General features: G+C 35.8%; 3 protein-coding genes and 1 non-coding gene across 5 annotated transcripts; 1 reads left to right on the top strand and 3 right to left on the bottom strand.

Moving 5' to 3' along the window:
- Nucleotides 1–448: 448 nt before the first annotated feature.
- TRNAS-GCU (transfer RNA serine (anticodon GCU)) lies at nt 449–530 on the bottom strand. Its single transcript has one exon. It is a non-coding gene; the product is annotated as a tRNA-Ser (tRNA).
- Nucleotides 531–602: 72 nt separating this feature from the next.
- On the top strand, nt 603–9,001 carry LOC130818717 (G-protein coupled receptor 1). Of its 2 annotated transcripts, XM_057684890.1 has the most exons (10): nt 603–841; nt 1,232–1,263; nt 1,353–1,522; nt 1,648–1,742; nt 2,235–2,336; nt 2,478–2,534; nt 6,261–6,404; nt 7,142–7,212; nt 7,684–7,801; nt 7,891–9,001. In XM_057684890.1, the coding sequence occupies exons 1-10, from the start codon at nt 680–682 to the stop codon at nt 7,900–7,902; spliced, it is 963 nt and encodes a 320-aa protein (XP_057540873.1). In that variant the 5' UTR covers nt 603–679; the 3' UTR covers nt 7,903–9,001. The 2 variants fall into 2 exon arrangements, with proteins under 2 accessions (XP_057540873.1, XP_057540874.1); XM_057684891.1 differs by lacking the exon at nt 7,684–7,801 and having other exon boundaries at nt 7,891–8,995.
- Nucleotides 9,002–12,762: 3,761 nt separating this feature from the next.
- On the bottom strand, nt 12,763–13,630 carry LOC130818485 (uncharacterized). The gene is made up of 2 exons (XM_057684657.1): nt 13,458–13,630; nt 12,763–13,170 (listed from the first exon to the last, which is right to left on the bottom strand). The coding sequence occupies exon 2, from the start codon at nt 13,165–13,167 to the stop codon at nt 12,763–12,765; it is 405 nt and encodes a 134-aa protein (XP_057540640.1). The 5' UTR covers nt 13,168–13,170; nt 13,458–13,630.
- Nucleotides 13,631–16,001: 2,371 nt separating this feature from the next.
- On the bottom strand, nt 16,002–16,406 carry LOC130818484 (uncharacterized). Its single transcript, XM_057684656.1, has 2 exons — nt 16,274–16,406; nt 16,002–16,183 (listed from the first exon to the last, which is right to left on the bottom strand). Exons 1-2 carry the CDS (start codon nt 16,404–16,406, stop codon nt 16,002–16,004), a joined length of 315 nt encoding a protein of 104 aa, XP_057540639.1.
- Nucleotides 16,407–21,210: the final 4,804 nt, after the last annotated feature.

Genomic DNA, 21,210 nt, shown 5'->3' with positions numbered 1-21,210 from the left:
GAATGGAATGGTGGAAAAGCCAGCTTTTTCATTAAATGTAAAGGCTCAATTGGATTGAGTGTAAATATTTAAGGGGTAAAAAAAATCAAATTAATGGATCAAAAGTAATTGAAGATGCGAATGAAGTAAAAGAGGTATAATAAGAATAAACTAAAAATGATGAATGGCAAAGGAGGATAATTTTCCCCACCTTCCTCTCGGATAAATTTATACTCCCAAATGAGAAAACTAATTGCTATTTTATCCATTTTTTATTACTTTTAACCAATTCTTTCACCTCTTTAATAAGCAAATTCTTTTAATCATCTATTTAAGTAACTTTGTTTTTCTACTTTTGACTTTTTTACTCCCATAAATAGTTACATCCAATCCGAGAGAACCCAAAAAAAATTTCCCGACTTTGTCCTTTTAAAAAAAAAATAAAAATTTGAAGATAATTAGAAAAAACCGTCGCCTGAGAGATTCGAACTCTCGCGGGGAAACCCCATGTACTTAGCAGGCACACGCCTTAACCACTCGGCCAAAGCGACACTTTTGGGTACATCTGAATATGATAATAAATAATTATAAACAATTAGAGACAACGGAGAATCAAACATAAGGATTATTATGTCTGTGGCTCGACTTAAGAAAGAAAAAATTGCGTCTTGTTTTCGCTAGCTGGTGGTGGATTTCTGAAATGGCGGTTGTTTCCGGTGGCGATCGTCAGTTATTGGCTACAGTTAACATTGTGGCTTCTACTCTTTCTTTGATTGGTTCATCCTTCATTGTTCTCTGTTACATTCTCTTCAAAGAGCTTCGCAAATTCTCCTTCAAGCTCGTCTTCTATCTCGCTCTCGCTGTAACTTTCTTTCTTCTATTTTTTCATTACACTATCTTTTTTTTCAATTCATTTTATAGTCTATTCATCGATCTAGGTCATAAATTAGTTTCTCAGTTTTTTGTTTTTACAAAGATGGATTATTTGCAAACTTGCATTGTATTTTTAGGGAACTATATATTTGATTGAATTTTGGTGAATTCCAATTAGAATGATGTTCATTACTCATAGTAATCTTACTAGAAACCAGATGTTTGTTGGATTTTAGGAAATCATTTTCAGTTTTTATAAAAGATCTTATGACCCGTTTGGATGTTGGGTTTTTAGTGGTGGCAATGTGAATGAGTTTTAGTGTTTTGAGCATTTCAATTTTCAAACTGGATGAAGGAATTGAGTGATTTCTGATTGCAGGACATGCTTTGCAGCTTTTTCAATATTATTGGGTATGTACTATAATCACTTGTTCATTCTACAATTACTCCGTAGATGGGATGTTATTATAACTAAGTTCTATTCTGCCGATTTCTTCTAGAGATCCATCTACAGGTTTCTTTTGTTATGCTCAGGGCTACAGTACTCATTTCTTTTGCGTTGCATCCTTTTTATGGACAACCACTATTGCTTTCACTCTTCACCGTACTGTTGTGCAACACAAGGCTGATGTTGAAGATTTAGAGCCTGTATTCCACCTCTATGTCTGGGGTATGCATTTTTGTGTTTGAGTTTCAATATTTTGAGTCCTCTTTTATAATGCCATTATTATAATCTTTCCTTTTTATCTTACAAGGCTTGCTCTATTTGTCATTTTCCGTTTTTATTACATTCAGGCACTTCATTAGTCATGACCATTATGCGTTCCATCGGTAATCATCATGGTCATATACGCGCATGGTGTTGGTCTCAAACAGGGCGTGCAGGAAAGGCAATTACTGCTCTTTTTAGCTTCTTATTCTTATTGCAAGTTGGTAGAACAATTACTGCTCTTTTTAGCTTCTTATTCTTATTGCAAGTTGGTAGAACAATTACTGCTCTTTTTAGCTTCTTTTCTTATTGCAAGTTGGTAGAACAATCTCGAATGTTGCAAATTTCATGCCTTTTCCTTCCATTGGCTGATGGCTATTTTTTTTTAAAAAAATGTACTCCCTTGGGCGACCATGTTGTGTTTCGGTACAAGGAGGATGAATGAGAGGAGTTGAGCATAGTTGTATTTGTTGGGTATTAGTTTCAAAAGCTGCTACTATGCTACAGTCGTTTCTGGTTTTCCGTTTTTCATCCTTCTTACTGAGGATTTAAGCAAATTTTATCTATTCTCATCTTAAGGTGGTTAAAAGCCAAATGTAAGCTTCTGTTCAGTTTCAGTTATGCGGAAACAAATCTCCTTTATGCTTGTGTCTGATGTTAATTTTTTTGGCAGGTTGCTCATTTTGTGACTTTTTATGCTCCACTCTGGGGAGCTATTCTTTACAATGGTTTCACATATCTTCAAGTGATTCGCATGTTGAAGAATGCAACTCGTGTATGTGCTGGCTCATACTAGAAATTGTTATTTATTTTAATGCAGGAACAAAGTGGCTCACTCATAGTTGTTATTCGAAATATTATTTAATATGTATATTTTAAGGTTTAGAACTGAAGGCTGAAGCCTGTAAAATTTCAGATGGCAGCTGGCATTTCAGAACGGGCACACCAATCTGATGCTAGGCCAGACATGAGGGTAAGCGTTTTTCTTTTTTTGGATGCCGTGGGGGTGGGAGTATAGAATTAGCTGTTAACATGTTATAAGTCTTTGTACTTCTTTCCATTAATAATTTTATCCGCTGAATGGCTTGGTTCTCTGTTTTTGCCTTGGTGATTGCCATTATTTCACTGCAGTACTAGCCCAAACAACATAATGCAACTTGTTATATGTATTTCACTTGAGTAGGCTTAAGATGGGATACTCGAATGATCAAACAAATTGTAGCAATCAAATCCCTAGTTTTCTTAATCTTCTGTTTTTCTTATCTTATGATCATTGTTCATCTTCAATTCTACTAACATCATATTCCATCAAATCTTATTGCATAATTGGTAGTTGAAAAACAATATCAAGCATCATCATACTTGCACCACTAACTAACAGAATAGTATTGGAAAAATTTTCTTAAATAATCCCAACTTTCACTAATTTCTCAGGAATTATCCAAACTTTGGATCAACCCTGAATAATCCAAACTTAAGGAAGTGTTCCCCTCGAACATCACTTGCAAAAATTTAACTTGTAATCTTTAGAAGCTTTTGTGTGGGTGTCACCACTAATTTGCATGGATCAACAACAACAATCAAACCTTAGTCTGAATAACTGCAAGCTAGCAAGTGAAAGTAAATGCAAGTACCTCATCAATATTTAAGCAACTGTAGTTGCAGGCTTGCAGCACTTAGAGAGGGCGGAACAATAGTAACAATATCAAAGTCGTACTCTAATAATTATTGGAAAAAGACAACAATCAACTGATTAGTATACCATTTGAATCCATTTGAATCCTTCTTAGAAATAAACTATTCCGAAATAATATTCTAAATTTATTTTCTAATAATCCCTTAATCAACCCCCATAACCATCTTTTATTTTCCTTCCATCTTCAACCAAGGAAAACAGAGTGCTTATGCTGACACCTAATTTCCCTTCCTTTACTTCTTTTCTTCTTCTCTTTTCCTATTGAGCTTAAAAAGTTATGGCTAAATAAGCTAGAATATTACTTAGTATTGGAGTATGCTGGGGCCTGGGGATGAAGATTAGTAGGGGTGAACAAAACTATCTTTGATGATCTGAAAATTTGATGATTCGATTCAAAATTATAATTTGGATCAAATATAAGATTTGAAAATTCGGATAGCGGATACAGATATCAAATCTTGCGATTCAGATATCCGAACATCCCACTTTTTTGACTAGTTGGATATCGTCTATCCGACATTATTTCATATATTCGAAAATCAGTTATTGAGTATCCGCGTTATCCGCATATGATAAGTAAATTCGGATATTCGATATTAATAAGAATAATATGCTATGCCTTTCTACAAGGAAAAACCGTGGATCACCTACAAGAGGAGGCAACACAACAAAACAAACAATGAGGTGGCAACTTAAAGGAAAAAGCATTGACAATTCTGTTATAACAATATTAAGGAATATTCTAGGGATGAACGTACTAGAGTGAATGTACTAAAAGGTATGGGAAGGATGGGTAGTACAAATCTAATACTATATATAGATGAGCAAATACTAGTACAGTAAGTTGTAGTTTTGAGAAGTACCTTTTGGTTGGAGTCCTGTTACTCTAAAATAGCTTATTGTATATTTCCTTCAACCTTTCCATTAATACCAGCTTCTTTTCCTCACCTTCTGTCCAACTTTGTACTTTGATTATCACAGGTCATAGCATTATATTATAATCGTTTTGACTGAATTCAGATGTCGAATACCAGATATTTTGGATACCCGATATGAAATGTTCAACTTATCCTCATTGGCATTGTATATCGAATATTTCGAATATCCGAGTCAGATCAGATCGGATATCATATATGCAAACTGTAATGCTTCAGATCAAATAATTGATTTTTCTCACCCCGAGTGATTAGTGTTGCAATAAAAAACCAAATAGTTCTTGATGATAAAAGGTTAGGAAATGTGAATAGTGAAGTGAGCGGTGAAATTAAGCGAGGGTAAGAAAACTTAAGAGGGACAATTGGGGCATTTGAGCTTGATTTTGAAGATATCTCCATGGATGGAAGCTTAAAGCTTGTTGAACAGTAAAGTAAATGATACCCATGTTGATTGGTTAAGTAAATTTTAACCAAAATTAATTTTAACCTGTAATAGGTTAAGGAATAACGTTCATGAGAAATTAACCCTAAAGGTCAGTTTATTCAGGGTTAATCTAAAGTTCGGATTATTCTTGGGAAATTTGTGTAAGTTTGGATTATTCTAGGAATTTTCCAATAGTGTACACTGTTCACCAAAAGTCAATGGCAAGGAAAAAATAAACATTTATTCAAGAATAATGGACCGTTAATTGTATAAAATATTTGACGTATTATTTAATTCTTTTTTTTTCCTAGTTTCTTTTATGCCTCTTATGTCAGAATTGATACACAATGACTATAATGGTCCGTTTGGTTGTTAGTACTAAACGGTGGTAATGCGAATGATTTGTTGTGTATATATATTTATGAATCATAGCATGTCATTCCCATTGTGATAACTTTGATCACAAAAAAAGATTTTTGTTCACAATTTTTCATTACCACCTTATACCCACTTCTCCATATTCTAATGCAATAGAATGATTTTTGTGAAGAAAATGGGATGATGGAAGTTAATCAAGCATGACAATTGAATTGTCAAGACATTTTCCTACCAAAATTGCATTTACTTTTCATTACCATTATACCATATGTTGAATCAAGAGCCAATTCCCACAATTTTGATGACGACTTTGAGCACCTTATAGATCATGCCATGTCTTGCACACTTGAGAGTGGTGTGGGGTGTGCCATGGGATATGGAGTGGTAAGGTTTGGTTCACTCGATGAAGTGATTGATGGTGATGATTTGGGGTGTCTTAATGAAGGTAAGGCACGAGGTTTGGGACCTCTTGAAGGCTGCTCGACCCATCGAGCATGAGTGGCTCGATCGAGCCAAGCAAGAAGAGACAGACAACAGTTACTGGTCAGTGGCTCGACCAGGCGAGCGAGGAAGCTCGACCCGAGCAAGCAACAGGTCTTTTCGCGCATCAGTTTCTGTTTTGTTCAGGTTTTTTGTGGGCTTTAAGCCCTTTTGTCCTAGGTTATTCTAATATATTTTAGGGCTATATAAGGAGTCTTAGAACATCATTACAAGAGAGTAAAACTAGGGTTCACGCCATAAGAGTTCTTCTTGGTATTTGCATATTTGTGAGAGATTGAAGTAAAGGTTTAATCTTTGCTTTGGGAGATTGTTCTTAAAGCTTTGTAAGGTGAGTCATTAGTGTAAATGAGTTTATATTAATGATAAGATACTTGTTTTGAGGGGGAGGTATCATTAGGTACCTCATATATTCTTGTGTTTTGCCATTGTTGTTGCTTACTCTATTTTTGGGTGTTTACTTTGCATTAGTTTGTTTATTGTTTTTTCATCAAATATCATAGCCCATCCCCAACACCATATAATACCACAACAAAACGGGCCATAATGGTAAAGTTCCACTAGCTAAAAGCACTTCTTATTTGGCCTATAACCCTTTTCCAGTTGTCCTGTTCTGGAAGCTCTTCATCTATATTTTTTGACAAACAATTGGTGATCAAATGAACATGCTTATCATTGGCCATTAACTGATTGGTTTATTTTTGTAGGAAGACTGATTGTTTACACTATTGTTAACCCTGGCTGTGTTTCTATTGTCTATATTTGTAGGTCTTGAACCGATGGGGTTATTATCCTCTTATTCTTATTGGCTCATGGGCTTTTGGCACAATCAACCGTATTCATGATCTTATTGAACCAGGCCATAAAATATTTTGGCTTTCTTTTCTTGATGTTGGCACTGCTGCACTTATGGTAAGACTAAATTCTTTTTCTTAATTTACTGGCTCTTAAAAATGGATGCTTCTCGTTTCTTTTATTTATTTATTTTAGGCTATTTTACCCTGCATCTTGATCAATTTGTTGCTTCAAGTGTATTGATCATGCTCTCCACTCTTCTACCATTTAGTGCCGTTTGTTTTTCTAGTTCTTAGCCGGATATAATAACCTAGGTGGTATTGCGATGAAACAAGATGTTAATCTCAGAAGTTGCGAGCTACAAGACTTACTATGTACTCCCTTCTATTCTAATCAAATGTCCCATTTGTTTTTTCGGTGCTATTCACCAATCATTCATAGTTTATACTTATATTTTATTCTCAATCTATAAGTTGAAACATAGTTAAGTGAGATATTGTTTGATTCGTATCAATGTAAATTTTATTAATAACACTTTTTATAATTTTTAAAGAAGCACAACTAGAGATATTTAGGATTGAATTTGAATGTACATCAACCAGTGTGAAAAATTAAATCAAACATTTGATTAGAATAGGAGGGAATATTAGTCTTTAAGTAAACTTTGAGACCTTAATTTTTATGGCCGTAACAGTCTAAAGAAATCTATAATCCATAAAAGTGATGGGTATTTTCTTGAGTTGAAAACATTTCCTCATTGTGTGCATTCTCTTGGTTTTTGTATATGCTTCATTCTGTTGCTTTTTATTGATAGTTGGAAACTGATTGACTGCTCTTGTTTATTTGTTTTCCAGGGCCTTTTCAACTCTATAGCATATGGTCTAAACTCCTCTGTGAGGCGGGCTATCTGTGAGAGATTGGATATGTAAGTCGATAAAACCACATCTATGTCATGCATTGAGTCTATTTAAAATGTTGAGTGTAGATTGCTAGCAGTCCCATAGTATTCTTTAGTTAAACTAGCTTATAAATGTTCCATGGCTTTTTCCACATTGATAAAAGAATGGGGTATAAAATTGCTGCTGCAACTAAAAATATCATGGCCACAGTTCTGATAACATGATTTATGAGTTTCAGCTAAGAAGTTTATGTATGTTTGTCGTTGTATCATCTGCTTAGTTAACTACTACTAGCATTTATTGACATGTTTTAGTCTCATTTATCCTTCACTCTTTTCCACCTCACTGGACACTCTTGCATGTCCTGTAATCAATTCGGGGACTCTAAGCTACACCACTAACAAAGTGTGCATAAATCCCTGCCACATTAACCCTTCGCCCTTTATCATTCGAGTATACATTCAGAAAAAATAAGATCACTTCCTTATCGTTTGTAGATACCAAAGTAGCTTGTCTGCAACTTATGAATATGATAAGAGCTATCTGCCCCTCCTGTTAACTTCGTTTCTGGAATACAATTTCGGGAATCAGAATGCTTCCGATAAATTTGTGAAGGTTGCTCTAGCTGTATAAGAAATATGTATACAAACTTACCTTTAGTTGAGATTTTGGTCTGACTTATAGTTTTTTATGGAAATCATCAGATTGTGGCCTGAGAGACTTAGAAGATTTGATATTCCACTTCGGAGTTCAAAATTGAGAGGGAGACAAGAAGAAAGTGAAATGGTTCCTCTTAAAGTTCAAGAGCAGCAATAGTAGATTTGATTCCTCTGGGCTCTTTTGTGCTCTCCTTTGATGCGGATTATTTGAAGAATGGCATTCACATTGACATGTACATTTCTATGACGGAGAGTGATGTAATGATTGAAGGCACAAAGGAAGGAACTTCATCTTATAACTCTAATCAAATGTGTAATTACCAGCAGTAGGAACAGCGGTGCACCTGATATGGCCAAGAACAAATTAGGAATTAAAAATGGCAAAGGATACCTTCAAGGATTGTAGACATTTGAGATTCTTTACAACTTGGAGTTTCTTAGGATGTAACAGATTCTTCTAGTCTTGGAAAATTTGAAATGGGTAATTATTTCATTCATTTTGGTGTATTGATTTACATGTGGGGGCTATTAGGATCAGGATGTATTTTCTTTTTATTTTTGATCTTAATTTTGGGTAAATAGATTAGGATTAACTTTGTTTTGGTGTATGAACTGTTTGCAGTTATGAGTAACCAAAATGGTTAAGGTTTGAAATGGTGATGCTGATAATTTATATTTTCTACTGTTGGTGAAGCCAAGCCTCACCAATTGAAGTTGCATTGTAGAACGCATGTAGTCGCAAGGAAACGCTCTTGTGGAAAAGCACGCATCATTCTACACGGCAGATTCTTGTGTGTTGTGTTGTTTGCTACAACATGTTTGACATTTGGCCTAAAGCAATCTCAGCACTAGCTTTGTGTGTTTTGTGCACACATGTTTAGGTCAATATAGGATTAGATGACGAGCCAACAAGTCAAGTATCAGAATTTTGGGTACCTGTATTTTAGGGTATCTAATGACCTGACCTTCAGAGTTAGGATGCGAGCTAACTTTTCAACTACATGAAATTTACCTAAAAATGCCGATAATTGATTATGAATTCCCCACGTGGAGATATACATATCTTCTCACCAATTGCGAATTTTAGAAAAATTTGAGCGAAAAAATTAAAAAAATTAAGCAAATAAGCGAAATTCTAAACTTTTCCCAAAAGTAAGCGTCCGAACCCCAAAGCTGTGCTTTGGAGCTGTTCGCAGTTACTAACTGCGAACAGCTATAAAAGACAAAAGAGCTGTTCGCAGTTAGTAACTGCGAACAGTCTGTTTTGTCTTTTATATCTGTTCGCAGTTACTAACTGCGGACAGCTAATTAATTTTTTTTTTTCCTTTATTTTTGAGTTGTTGTTTGTTGTAATTGCACTAGAGACATTAGAATAGGTAATTACAAGTCGATGTATTTTTAAGGCGGCATGATTCATCGCCAAAACTCCGATCATTCATAAGTCAAAGTTTGGGGCTTATGATAAAGTAATTAAACATGTATATACAACAAAATATACACAAATTTTTGAAATATACAAGTCAATTAAAATATATATATATATGTACATAGTCGATCCAAATACACAAAAGGTAATCGTTAACGTTCACGAACCCTCATCTACCTTATCCAACTGAGTTGGTCTCCTTCGCCTCCTACGATAGAAAGAGGCGTTCGCGTGACGCTCTGGCAGTGGAGGGGACTGGTATTGTGATGGCTGTGATGGCCCAGCCTGCGAGGTCCCCGCAGCGTCAACGGGATATGAATGATCAATCTCCTCCAAATGGTAGTCATAAGAAGGAGAGCATGCCATGTGCGTATGGGAGATAGTCGGTGAGTGTTGTGCAGCGACTTCCGGTATGAAGTGCTGGAACTGCGAGCCGACGAGCATGCCATGCGCAATCTCCCTCACCGGCTCCTCCTGGCTGTACCGCATCACGTTTGCCGCACCTTGTGCCTGCAATTAATATTTAGATAATGTAACATTTTATTATTTAATTGGCAACTTAATCAAATAAATGCAAATGAAGACTTACAAATTGGGTCATCGTAGGCGCAGCAGGTGCGTAATGTGCTGCTTCCAAGATGGCACGTGGTGTCATCCATCGGCGCGTGATGGAGAGGAACCACGGCATATAGTCAGGTGTAGTAGGTGCACCGACAACATCGATCGGCGCACCTTGTGCCAGCAGCTCAAGTCTATGATCCCAACGAGCGATGTGGCGCCCGTTGATCTCCATCCAGTTAGCCCCAGCTTGATTTCTTCGCGAAATTAGGTGCAGCCGGGGTTCAGTGTCACAAGGCGGTGGAATGCCCTGTACCAACCCATATTGGCGCATTACGCGCTCTGGTAGATGTACTTCGACAATGTCGAAGCATATGAGTGGCACAAAAGCCCTCCACGCCCCGAAATGAATCCCCGAGTGTTCGGGTACAACTGCGTAGGCTTCCGCTGGGTATAGGTCCCACAAAAACTAAAATACATGTTATGAAAAAGGTAAGTGATATGATGATTAAATTGTACTAATGTTAATGAGTACCCATGGAACAGAATCTGGATGCCTGGTGTCCAGCGTTTCCGCATCAGACACCTATGAATATTGAAGTATAAATAAGTTACTTGTATGTACGCAATAGTAAAATGTAAATCATAACTATCGTTAACTAACTTGGGCATCCCAAAGAGGAGTACTCCTGTGCTCATGCTGCATGGTTAACACACTAGGGTCTAGGGGTCCTGGAGCTGCTGGATCCATCTCCTCTACTGCTGTGTTCGTGTTAGTTTTAGTTAATATTACTATTATGTAATAATATAAAATATATATAACATATTACCTTGAGTTACAGATTATTATTGTAGAATAATATATATAACATATTACCTTGAGTTACAAGTTCTAGTGTTATGACCTTCGCTCCCACAACGACGACAATTAGATCGATATGGTCTAGCCTCATCCATTTCGTTGAGAAATCTCTTAGACTTAGGCCTTCCTTTACCCCGAATTTGATCGGGATCGTGTCTAAGTTCAAAGCCCGTGTATTGCGGCCATGACCTCTTATCGATCATTGGCATGAAGTAATGTTCGTATGTACTTGCATAACTTTGACTAGTATAGCACGGATCCACGAACCTCCCAAATGAAAGGTGTCGTTTGATGCACACAGCAAGTATGTGTGAACAAGGAAGGTGGTATATGTCAAGTTTGTTACATGTGCACTTCCCTTGATTCAAGTGAACTTGTTGAATCTTCCCCCCTTGGACGATCCTCTAGTACCCCTCCCGGTCTTAACTTCAAATACGCCACTACTGTAATCAAATGCGATTATCTCATGAAAATTTGCCTTTTCAGTATTTCTATTGATAATTCTAGTGGCATGCGCTGTGTACATGTGTCCTCCAAGTAACCATGCGCTTGCACGTTCACGCCTTTGAACAAAATAATCGTTAACCCGATAGAAGGTGAATTCAACTAGTGTTGTCAAAGGTAAGAAACATGCACCCTTCATCACATAGTTGAAAACTTCAGCTAAGTTCGTGTTAGTAACGCCATACCTATGACCTCCATCATGACATAATGACCATTTAGACATATCACCCACGTCATCAATCCAGAAAATTGCCTCTCGTTTTGCAGTCGCAATTGCCTTTAGACCATTCATTAACTTAACTTGTTGTCTTTGCTCAGCTGTTTTACTAAACAACTTCTTCAACCGAACATTACCCATAGCACGATTAAAGTTGCTAAGCAAATGGCGTAAGCAAAACCTATGATAAGCATTAGGTGGTTGCCACTTCGGCTCTTCCATGGTTGCTAAAATACCAGCGTGTCTATCAGAAATAACGCATAGCCCCATCCTCTGTGTGACATGCTTATGAATACAGGACATGAACCAGGACCACGCACTTATGTTCTCCTTCTCTACCAATGCGAAGGCCAATGGAAAGATTCCCTTATCACCATCTTGGGCAATGGCAGTCAATAAGGTATGGCGATATTTACCATACAAGTGTGTGCCGTCAATGGCAATAAGAGGTTTACAATAATTGAAGCCTTCAATGCAAGGTTTAAAGGCCCAAAAGACACGTTGGAAGGTCCTAATATTAGGTCTCACATATACACCAATGTCATTGTCCTCCTTAAAATACCACTCAAATACTAACCCCGGGTTGGAATGTTGCAAAGCTTCTAAAAAGCGTGGAAGGAGTGAGTAAGAACCTTCCCATGTCCCGTAAATGGATAACAAAGCTTGTTGCTTTGCACACCACGCTCTCTTATAATTCACATCCACACCAAAGCGATCTTTAACCATCTGACGAACGACAGATACCTTAATGGATGGGTCTTTAGCAACACAATTTCTAATAACATTGTTAATGACAGAAGATGTTAGGTGAATGTGTCCAGCCGACACATTGTCACTACCCAATACACAAGAACCGTGCTTACCCTTATAGGTAACAATACGCCATGAAGATATATTAGAGTCAAACGTAGCTCTAAGTTTCCACGAACAACCCCGCTTGCACTTCAAGCAAAGGACAGTTTGGTTCGAGGTCTCCGTTCTGTACTCCACATTTCTCCCAATATGATACACTCTAATAGCTTCCAACAACGATTCCTTGTTATCAAACATCATACCCTTCTCAAACTCTCCCTGTTCGGCATATGTGGTATCACAAGCCCAAGTCCTCCATGAGTTGTCCTCCGCATACTCGTTTAAAGGTGGACAGAGAGCATAAGGTGTAGGAGGAATGATTGTAAGAATGTTGCCTAGAGTCATGTCATTTGCTAGCGCATCCTCATCGACATCCACATCGTCCTCAGAAGGATCGTCAATGAGCTCATTACTCTCATTTTCATCATTCCAAGGTCCCATCTTAGCAATTTCTCCTAAGTTAACCATTGAATCAATTGGAACTTGATTCGTAGGGGGTTAAGAAACGACGGGATTTACAGTTTCTTGAGTTACTATAGGCATAGGGGTAGGAGTAGGATTAGAAGCAACTACATTCTCTAATGGTACTTCTTCTACGTATAACTCCAAAGAGGGAATTTGGGTGTACTTTGAATGCTCCCACATCGCATCTATAGCCTCATCATCCTCAACAGGAAAGGCAATAAATTCTCCACTCAAGGCATATTTAAAGCTTATATTTACGGTACTTCTAGTAGGGTCCAATCCAATCTTAGAAGATATAAAACGTCTAAAGTGATTCAAATCCATGTTCGAATTGCAAGGAAACAACTTACGTCTTCCCCCAACATAATGAACTTTGCCATTATTTTCTCTAATACAACCATTCCAAAAACATACTATAGTGACGCGAAATGATGCCATTTTCTACATTAACACAAAGAAAATCAACATCAACATCAACTCATGCCCATACAAGTACATTATATTCATTTGATTATAATCTTTTTTGGTCTACAAATTATTCAAATCCATAATGTAGCTAAGTTCATACATATATAATACACATAATCCAAATAATAAATCAATTCATAAGTTCACAAACAACATTTCTAATACCAACATCAACATCAACATTTTCTAATAATATTCAACTAATACAACAACATTACTTCAAAATCCAACATAAAGCTATAAAAACAATTAGAAATTACCTTCAATGCTTATGGATGATTAAGATTAGTCTTGATTTAACAACTACAAACCTACATTTGAAAAAATAAACAAATTTGGTTAAAACCCTAAAATCCAAATATACACCAAAAAAACACAAAAAAATTTACCTTTGCGCAAGCTATAGTATCCCACACTAATTTTGAAGTGCCAAATTGAAAGAGGATTGCACGATTTAATGGAATGAATCAAAGGTTTTAGAGGGAGAAGGTGGAAATGTTGAGTGAGGTAGGGTTTGAGAAATGGGATTTTGCGAAATTCAGAAACTGATCTGAATTTGTATATCAGGTCTGTTCGCAGTTAGTAACTGCGAGCAGCCTGTTCGCAGTTACTAACTGCGAACAGCTCTTTTGTCTTTTATAGCTGTTCGCAGTTAGTAACTGCGAACAGCTCCAAAGCACAGCTTTGGGGTTCGGACGCTTACTTTTGGGAAAAGTTTAGAATTTCGCTTATTTGCTTAATTTTTTTTATTTTTTCGCTCAACTTTTTCTAAAATTCACCAATTGCGAGGTTTGGAGTCGTCATTTGAATAATTGAAACGATGCTTAGTTTAACTACACGCTATGACATAGGTGGAGATAGCTCTTTGCTAAACCTGATTTTTTAAAATTTTTAAGCCTTTTTAGTGAAGAAATTTTTTTAAATAAGTCGTTTAAAATTAATTTTAAAGAAGTGTCTCTTCATACAAACATGTGGGATGGAATGGATCGTTAGTAAGACCATGAACATTGTAGAGGATTTACCTTCCTCTTAGCACTCTCTTTTTTCCTTTAAGCTATTTTTTTGAATGTGTAGAGGAAGTAAAAATCCTCTTGGTCAAGAGGATTGGTTTTGATCCTCTCCATGAAGAGGATGGAGATGGATGGAAAATGATAGAATATAACAAAATAAAAAGAAGCAATCACATGTTGGAAGGGAGAAAAAGGAGGGAGAAAAAAGGAAAAAAAAAGATTTGGGTCACAATGATTAGTGCACTTAGCAAAATTTATTGGTCGTATTTAACTTTGATTATTTACAACGATATTATTTAAAACGGTCATAAAAAAAGGTAAAGTAAGAATTCAAAATAATTTCACCACCGGCTCTATTTTTTTTTTCTATAAAATGACCTAAATTTGCCCTATATTTTACATACTTTAATTTTTCGGTCTTTTCTCTCTCTTCCATACTTAGCACCATTTTCAAATTACCCATCTAAACTCATTTTTTTGTTGATAATTTCATTCACATTATCATGGATCCAAATAATCCAAAAATGGAAGAAATTTCAACTTTTCATACTACCTAAACCCTCAAAATTACTCAACCCCTTTTTGATCCAAATATCATCAATAATCCTTAAATTTAAGTTGCTTTATAATGGTCTGGTTCTCAACCTAGACCAATGAATCCAACTTATCCGATCTATATACCGTTTTAACAATCTTCTGAAAATAATGCATTATTTCCCATTTTCGAACATTTTACTCAACAAATGGAGCATTCTCCAGGCACTGAAGGTTCTTACAACGCTACTCTGACTTCGAAATTTAGGTGGAGATAGCTTTTTGTTAAACTTGATCTTTTTAAATTTTTAGCCTTTCTAATGAAGAAAAGTTTTTAAAATAAGCTTCGTTTAAAATTAATTTTAAAGTGTTTCTTCATACAAAATGAATGGGTTGTTTTTATTAATAACGATCCATTAATAATGGAGTCAAAAAAACGAGTTGGTCGTTGTTACTACTTACTAACAACGACCCATATGTGGGCCTACCATAGTAAAATTACATTAACTTTGCTTGGGTGTTTGTTTGGGTCGTATCATATGTCGTTGAAAACGATCTTAAAATCCTTTTTTGTATCGCACTAGTCTTGCAACATTCTTAGCATCAAAATCATCATCGACCCAATATCTCGCTCGAAAATAGGGTCTGGGTGAGGAAAGGTGACTGACAAATCATACCCATACCCCTTGGAAGAGGGGGCCAGAGAAAGCGGTCAAATTTACCCCCAAAAGTGAGAGCCTTGCATAGAGAAGAATATGGTTGACACCCTTGCCTCAAGAGTACAACTACCTACAGAAAAAATAGCATTAGTCAAAACTCGGGCTGAAGCGATATAACAAATCAGTTGGAAAGGGCGGGTAAGAAGCAACTAGACAGTAGACACTAAGACAAGAAAGACAACTTAAAAGACTATTAGTAGTCTCCAACTCTTCCTATCCTTGGTTAGATCCTCGAAGAGGTACAACTCACTTAAGTCATTCTTAATTTGCTCAACCCATGTTTTCTTAGGTCTTTATTGGCTCCTCTTACCCTCCATTATGATGCTTTCTATCCTTCTGACGGGCGAGTTGTCTGTCTTTCTTTGCACATGTTTGTACCATCTTAACCTACTTACACACATCTTAGCAGCTAGTGGAGCAACATCTAGCTTCTCTCTAAACTCTTGATTCTTGATCATATCCATCATTGTGTTACCGCACATCCACCTCAACATTCGCATCTCTACTACTTCTATCTTTGTTCGTGGATCTTCTTAACGGTTCAACACTTTGACCCATACAACAATGTTGGCCTAATGACAACCCTGTAGAATTTACTTTTCAATCTAATTGAGAACTTCTTATCACGTAATACTCTTGTGGCCGCTCTCCACTTAAGCAAGCTAGCTTTTATACAATGTGTAACATCTCCATCGATCTTCCCATTACTTTGGAAAGTAGACCCTACATACTTGAACTTGGTCATATTAGTAACTACATCTTATCTGATTATTACCTCTAGAGCAACATCTTGCTCTTTGCCACTATAATTACATCTTAAATATTCTGTTTTTGTACGACTAATACGCAGCCTTTTGCTTTCAAAAATCGCCCTCCACTCTTCTACTTTAGCATTAGCCTCCTCACTAGTTTCTACATCCAACACAATATTGTCAACGTATAGCATGCATCACGACACAGTTCCCCATATAAATTTGAAAAGTTTATCTATGATGATAGCAAAAAGGAGAGGGCTCAGGGTCAATCCCTGGTGTTCTGAGACTTTGTAAAACATATGACTTTTCTCTCTAAAATCTCTTCATTAAATCTTCCTCCTGCTCTAAATTCACTCCTCCTTCTTCCATCTTAACTTTGCTGAAGTGTTCTAAGATATTCTTGGGTCATTTAAAGTATATTTTACTCCATTTTATTCATTTTTCTTTTTTGTTCATTTTAGGATTTGTTATAATAGCTTATTTCCATTAAAATAAAGGTTATTTGTTTGCAATTTACTACTCCAACACCTCATCCTCAACTGATTAAGGTACTAATTAATTACTTTAGTACTGAATTTTGTATTTATTTGAAGTATTGAGTTTTAGTTGTTCTTGATTGAAGTATTTTCAATTTCTTTTGTTAAATATACTTGTTTTCTTATGAACTTGATGATGATATTGATTTTGTATGTATTATTGTAGAAATGACATCATTTCGTGTGAAATATACTATATTTTTGTAATGGTTCAATTCGATCAAGTAGTAGGAATGTTGAGTATGTTGGGGGTTAACATAAACTATTTGAATGCGACCCGAACATGGATTTGAATAAGTTTAAACTTCATATATGTTCTAAGATTGGAATTGACTTGACAGCAAGTACCGTAAATATATGTTTGAAACACGGCATGAATGAACAATTCTTAGCCTATCCCATTGAAGATGATGAGGCATTAAAAGCTATGTGGGAGCATTTAAGTCTACCTGTATCCCCTCTTTGGATTTATATGTAGAAGAGGTACCCTTAAGGAATCAAGTGGTGAATGTAACTTCTAATTCTTCTTTTACGCATATGCCCTTGCTAACCCAAGAAACTCAAGATCCTGTTGTTCTTTGAACCCCCTCCAATGCAAATTTCAAATGACGCAAGGATTGACTTAGGAGAAAGAAATTAGGTGGTACCTTGAGATAATGATAATGAGAGTAATAACTTTGTAGATGATCCTTATGAGGATGATGTGGATGTGGATGAGGATGCCTTAGCCACTGACATGACCCTAGGCAACATTTCTACAATCGTTGCTCCTACAACGTATGCTCTAATTCCCCTCTAGATGAACATGTTGAGGACACCTCTTAGAGGTCTTGGGCTTGTGATACCATTTACATCGAATAAGAGAAATGCAAAAGGGTATGATGTTTGATGATAAGGAATCTTTGTTGGAAGCTATTAGATTGTGTCATATATGTAGAATGTTGAGTATAGAACAAAGACTTCTAACCAAATGGTCTTTTCTTTAAAGTGTAAAAGGGGATGTTCTTGGAAACTAAAGCCTAGGCTAAACTCTTATTCATCTCTATGGCACATTGTAACATACAATGGAAAGCATGGGTCTTGTGTATTGGTTAATGACAGTGTGTCAGCTAGACACATTCATTTGACATCTTTTTGTGATTAACAATTTGATTAGAAACTGTGTTGCCCAAGATCCATCAATCAAGGTCTCTGTTGTACTACATGGTAAAAGACCAATTTGGTATAGATGTGACTTATAAGCTAGCATGGTGTGTTAAGCAAAAAGCCTTGTTGTCCATCTATGCTACATAGAAAGACCCTTATTCTCTCCTTCCACGCTTCTTGAAAGCAATACAACATTCTAACCCGGGAACAGTAGTTCAGTGGTTCTTTAAAAAAGACAATGAAGCTCGTGCATATGTACGTCCTAATACTATAACCTTCCAACGTGTCTTTGGGCTTTTAGACCTAGCATTGAGGGCTTCATCATTGTAAACCTCTTATCGCCATTGACGACACACACTTATATGGTTAGTATCGTCATACCTTATTGACTGCAATTGCCCAAGATGGTGACAAGGGAATCTTCCCACTTGCAGAGATGCACTTATTTTGGGAAATAAATTTTTCCTAAACTTATTTTAAGAATTTTTCTATCAAAATTTTGTTCAAATTTTCCCAAGATTGTACATTTAGGCCTTTTAGTACATTTTCTTATTTTATTGATTTATTGATCGAACTCCTAGCTGTTGTGCAACGGGCTAGAGTTCACACCATGTCTCATTTGTAAAAAATCTATCCAACTTTAGTTCTCTTATTTTATCAAGTAAAGCAATGACCTGAGTGACCCGATTCCTTTATTCTACAAAAATTCAAAACATCTTTAAAAACCTTAATTGATTCGTTGCCACCCTGTTTCTCACTCTCCATAATAACTTCATTGAAATCTGCACCAAGAAGCTTAAGGTAAGTTATGTCACATGTATTGCCACCCTGTTTCTCACTCTTCGTAATAACTTCATTGAAATCTCCACCAAGAAGCTTAAAGGTAAGTTATTTAATAAGCTTCCTAGCTCTTAATAAGAGTTGATGCCAGATGTTTGTTAGCTCCTTTCGACCACCCATATATCCCAGTGATCCTTCAAATATCGCTAGATGATTGAGTCACTCAAGTATCATTGAACCTCTCAACGATTTCATGTCCACCTCTATGTTCCATATTAATTCAAGTTCTCTTGCTCTTCCTATTATTTCCACCTATACACAATTTATGTAATTCAATCTCCTTTGAAATTATCTCACCTTAGCCCCGTATAGTATAGTTTCTCATAGAAAAATTACTTCCGATGAGATTTTCCTCACCAAATCATAGAATAAGTTGACTAACGCGAGACTTTCCAACCCACGACCTTTTTTAGAAGATTATTTTATTCATTGGAAACTAAGAGTCTTATCAGAAGGGCTTTCCAAACTTTTGTTTTGTTCAAAAATTTTCTCAAGATTAATGTCCATAGGCACTACTCTTCATTTATGCGAGGCCATTTGCTTAGCCATTTTCTTTATCAAGTCGAGGTAGGAACGCCCTTTAGAACTAGTTTACCCCACTATACTCCCCCTCAAAATAGAAAGTTTTTTGTCGGCTTGTCATCCTTCACTTTTTAAAAGAAGAAATTCCTTTAGCAGTAGAGCAAACCGAGTTCTGTCCATGCACACTTTCCTTCCTTGTATAGCAAGCTCCACCTTTTCCCTAGACTTCACTTTTACCTCCTTGCTTGTGTTAACTTGAGATTCTATACCTTTAATTCCCCTATTTCAACGTTCTCAAGAAGTTCTTCCAGGATCTACATTTTAAATTTGCATGAACTAATTTCCTTTAACCTATTAAAGAACAATTTTTTAGCAAAAATAGAATAAGTATTTGTACTTTCATTCTCCTTACTCTTAGTTTTTTGGGGGCTCTCAGGAGAGGCTTTAATACGCACTCAAAAATTATTTTTCAATGAACCATTACCTAGGGCGTAAGGTAATCATGGGTACCGTATTATAATCGACCACATTGAAAGCATATCATAGAAAACTTAAAGGAATCTTGAAAACATCGCCACTTCTCATTTTTTAATGGAAACTCTATCGTTTAGGGGTTTTTCACATCCATAATAATTATAGTTCCATATGATCGTTCAAAATCGTTTTTTTACTATTATCCAATCTAATCCAAAACCCGCCCAAATTTGTCCCTTAAAGATTTACCATTAGCATAATTTTGCCTTTTTTTGAGGGGGATATTGTGGCTTACCTAGATGGAAGATATGGAATAATTGCGAATCCGATGGCTTGCACGCTAGGTCAATCTGGCCAAGAATGATGGCAAAATGATCAAAGTTCCATGGTTTGCCTTTCAATACTTGATTCTTGTTTCTCTAGTGGAAGAACTGAAACTGGAACATATTTTTTCCAATATTTGTGATATCAAATCCTTGCCTCATCGAGTCATTGTCCATATTCTTTTCATAGTTGATGAAACCTATAAGGTTAACAACTTTCTTTGACCAAATTTTGTCGTTCAAGCCCAACTCCATTTTATTTTCCTCCCCTTAGTAATCATCATCATGAATGTATCATCAAGAGTTCATATGATTGCGTAAAACTAAAATTATAGTATATCATTGAAAATCATTTTAAGAGTTTTGAGGACAATAATTTTGATACACTAAATATGTTCATGCAAACAAATTTTTGGGGTAATTGATGATTAAGTTTGTGAAACTAAGGAGGTTTTTAGATTTGATAATCCAGTGAGTTGTGGTGGTCAGAGTAGGGAAGAGCCCATTAGGGGTGGATAGAGTGGGGGTTGGAATTTATTTTTTAAAATTTGAATATTTAATTAAAAATCACATTAAATAAAAGAAAAAAATAAGAATAATCTATGGTTATTCTTGTCTTTTTATTCGTATTTAATGGAAAAACCTTTAGTTTTTGCAAAAATTACACTTTATGTGTCAGGTAAAAAAATATAATGCTACAATATGGACAAGAATGAAAAATGCTAATACTCACAATTTATCAAAATTAAATGTTACCATGTGGAATGTTTGATCTAAAATAGTTGAAAGATTCAAATCTACATTAAAATTGGATTAAATAATGGTACATTATAAAAGTATGCAAATTAATTAACAAAAATTAATCTTTGTTTGGAGAAGGTGAGTAAATTCTTCACAAGTTATTTATTCAAAACAACGTAAAAGTTTAGAACTTTAAGTTAGTTATAAATTATAGCCGTAACACCAAAAATAAAAAAAGTATAAACAATGTTAACCATCAATTTTCAAGGAGAGAGAAAACTTGAACTTTTGCTAGTATTGATGGAGAGAGAAAATTGCATAAAAGTAAGAAACTTAAAGAGCATAAAAATGCACGAGAGAAAAAGTTGGGTAAAGTAGCGTAAGAATTTAAGGCAATTAGAAAGAGTCAAATG

The sequence above is a fragment of the Amaranthus tricolor genome, chromosome 7 (assembly GCF_026212465.1).
Source record: "Amaranthus tricolor cultivar Red isolate AtriRed21 chromosome 7, ASM2621246v1, whole genome shotgun sequence".
Taxonomy (NCBI): Eukaryota; Viridiplantae; Streptophyta; class Magnoliopsida; order Caryophyllales; family Amaranthaceae; genus Amaranthus; species Amaranthus tricolor.
This window is presented reverse-complemented; position numbering and strand designations above follow the sequence as displayed.

Coding starts and splice junctions, on each gene's coding strand:
- LOC130818717 (XM_057684890.1), top strand. CDS start 680: ATGGCGGTTGTTTCCGGTGGCGATCGTCAGTTATTGGCTACAGTTAAC. Junction 2,535..6,260: donor ATGCTAGGCCAGACATGAGG/GTAAGCGTTTTT, acceptor CTATATTTGTAG/GTCTTGAACCGATGGGGTTA. Junction 6,405..7,141: donor TTGGCACTGCTGCACTTATG/GTAAGACTAAAT, acceptor TTTGTTTTCCAG/GGCCTTTTCAACTCTATAGC.
- LOC130818485 (XM_057684657.1), bottom strand. CDS start 13,167: ATGGCATCATTTCGCGTCACTATAGTATGTTTTTGGAATGGTTGTATT.
- LOC130818484 (XM_057684656.1), bottom strand. CDS start 16,406: ATGCTATACGTTGACAATATTGTGTTGGATGTAGAAACTAGTGAGGAG. Junction 16,184..16,273: donor AAAAACAGAATATTTAAGAT/GTAATTATAGTG, acceptor TCAAGTATGTAG/GGTCTACTTTCCAAAGTAAT.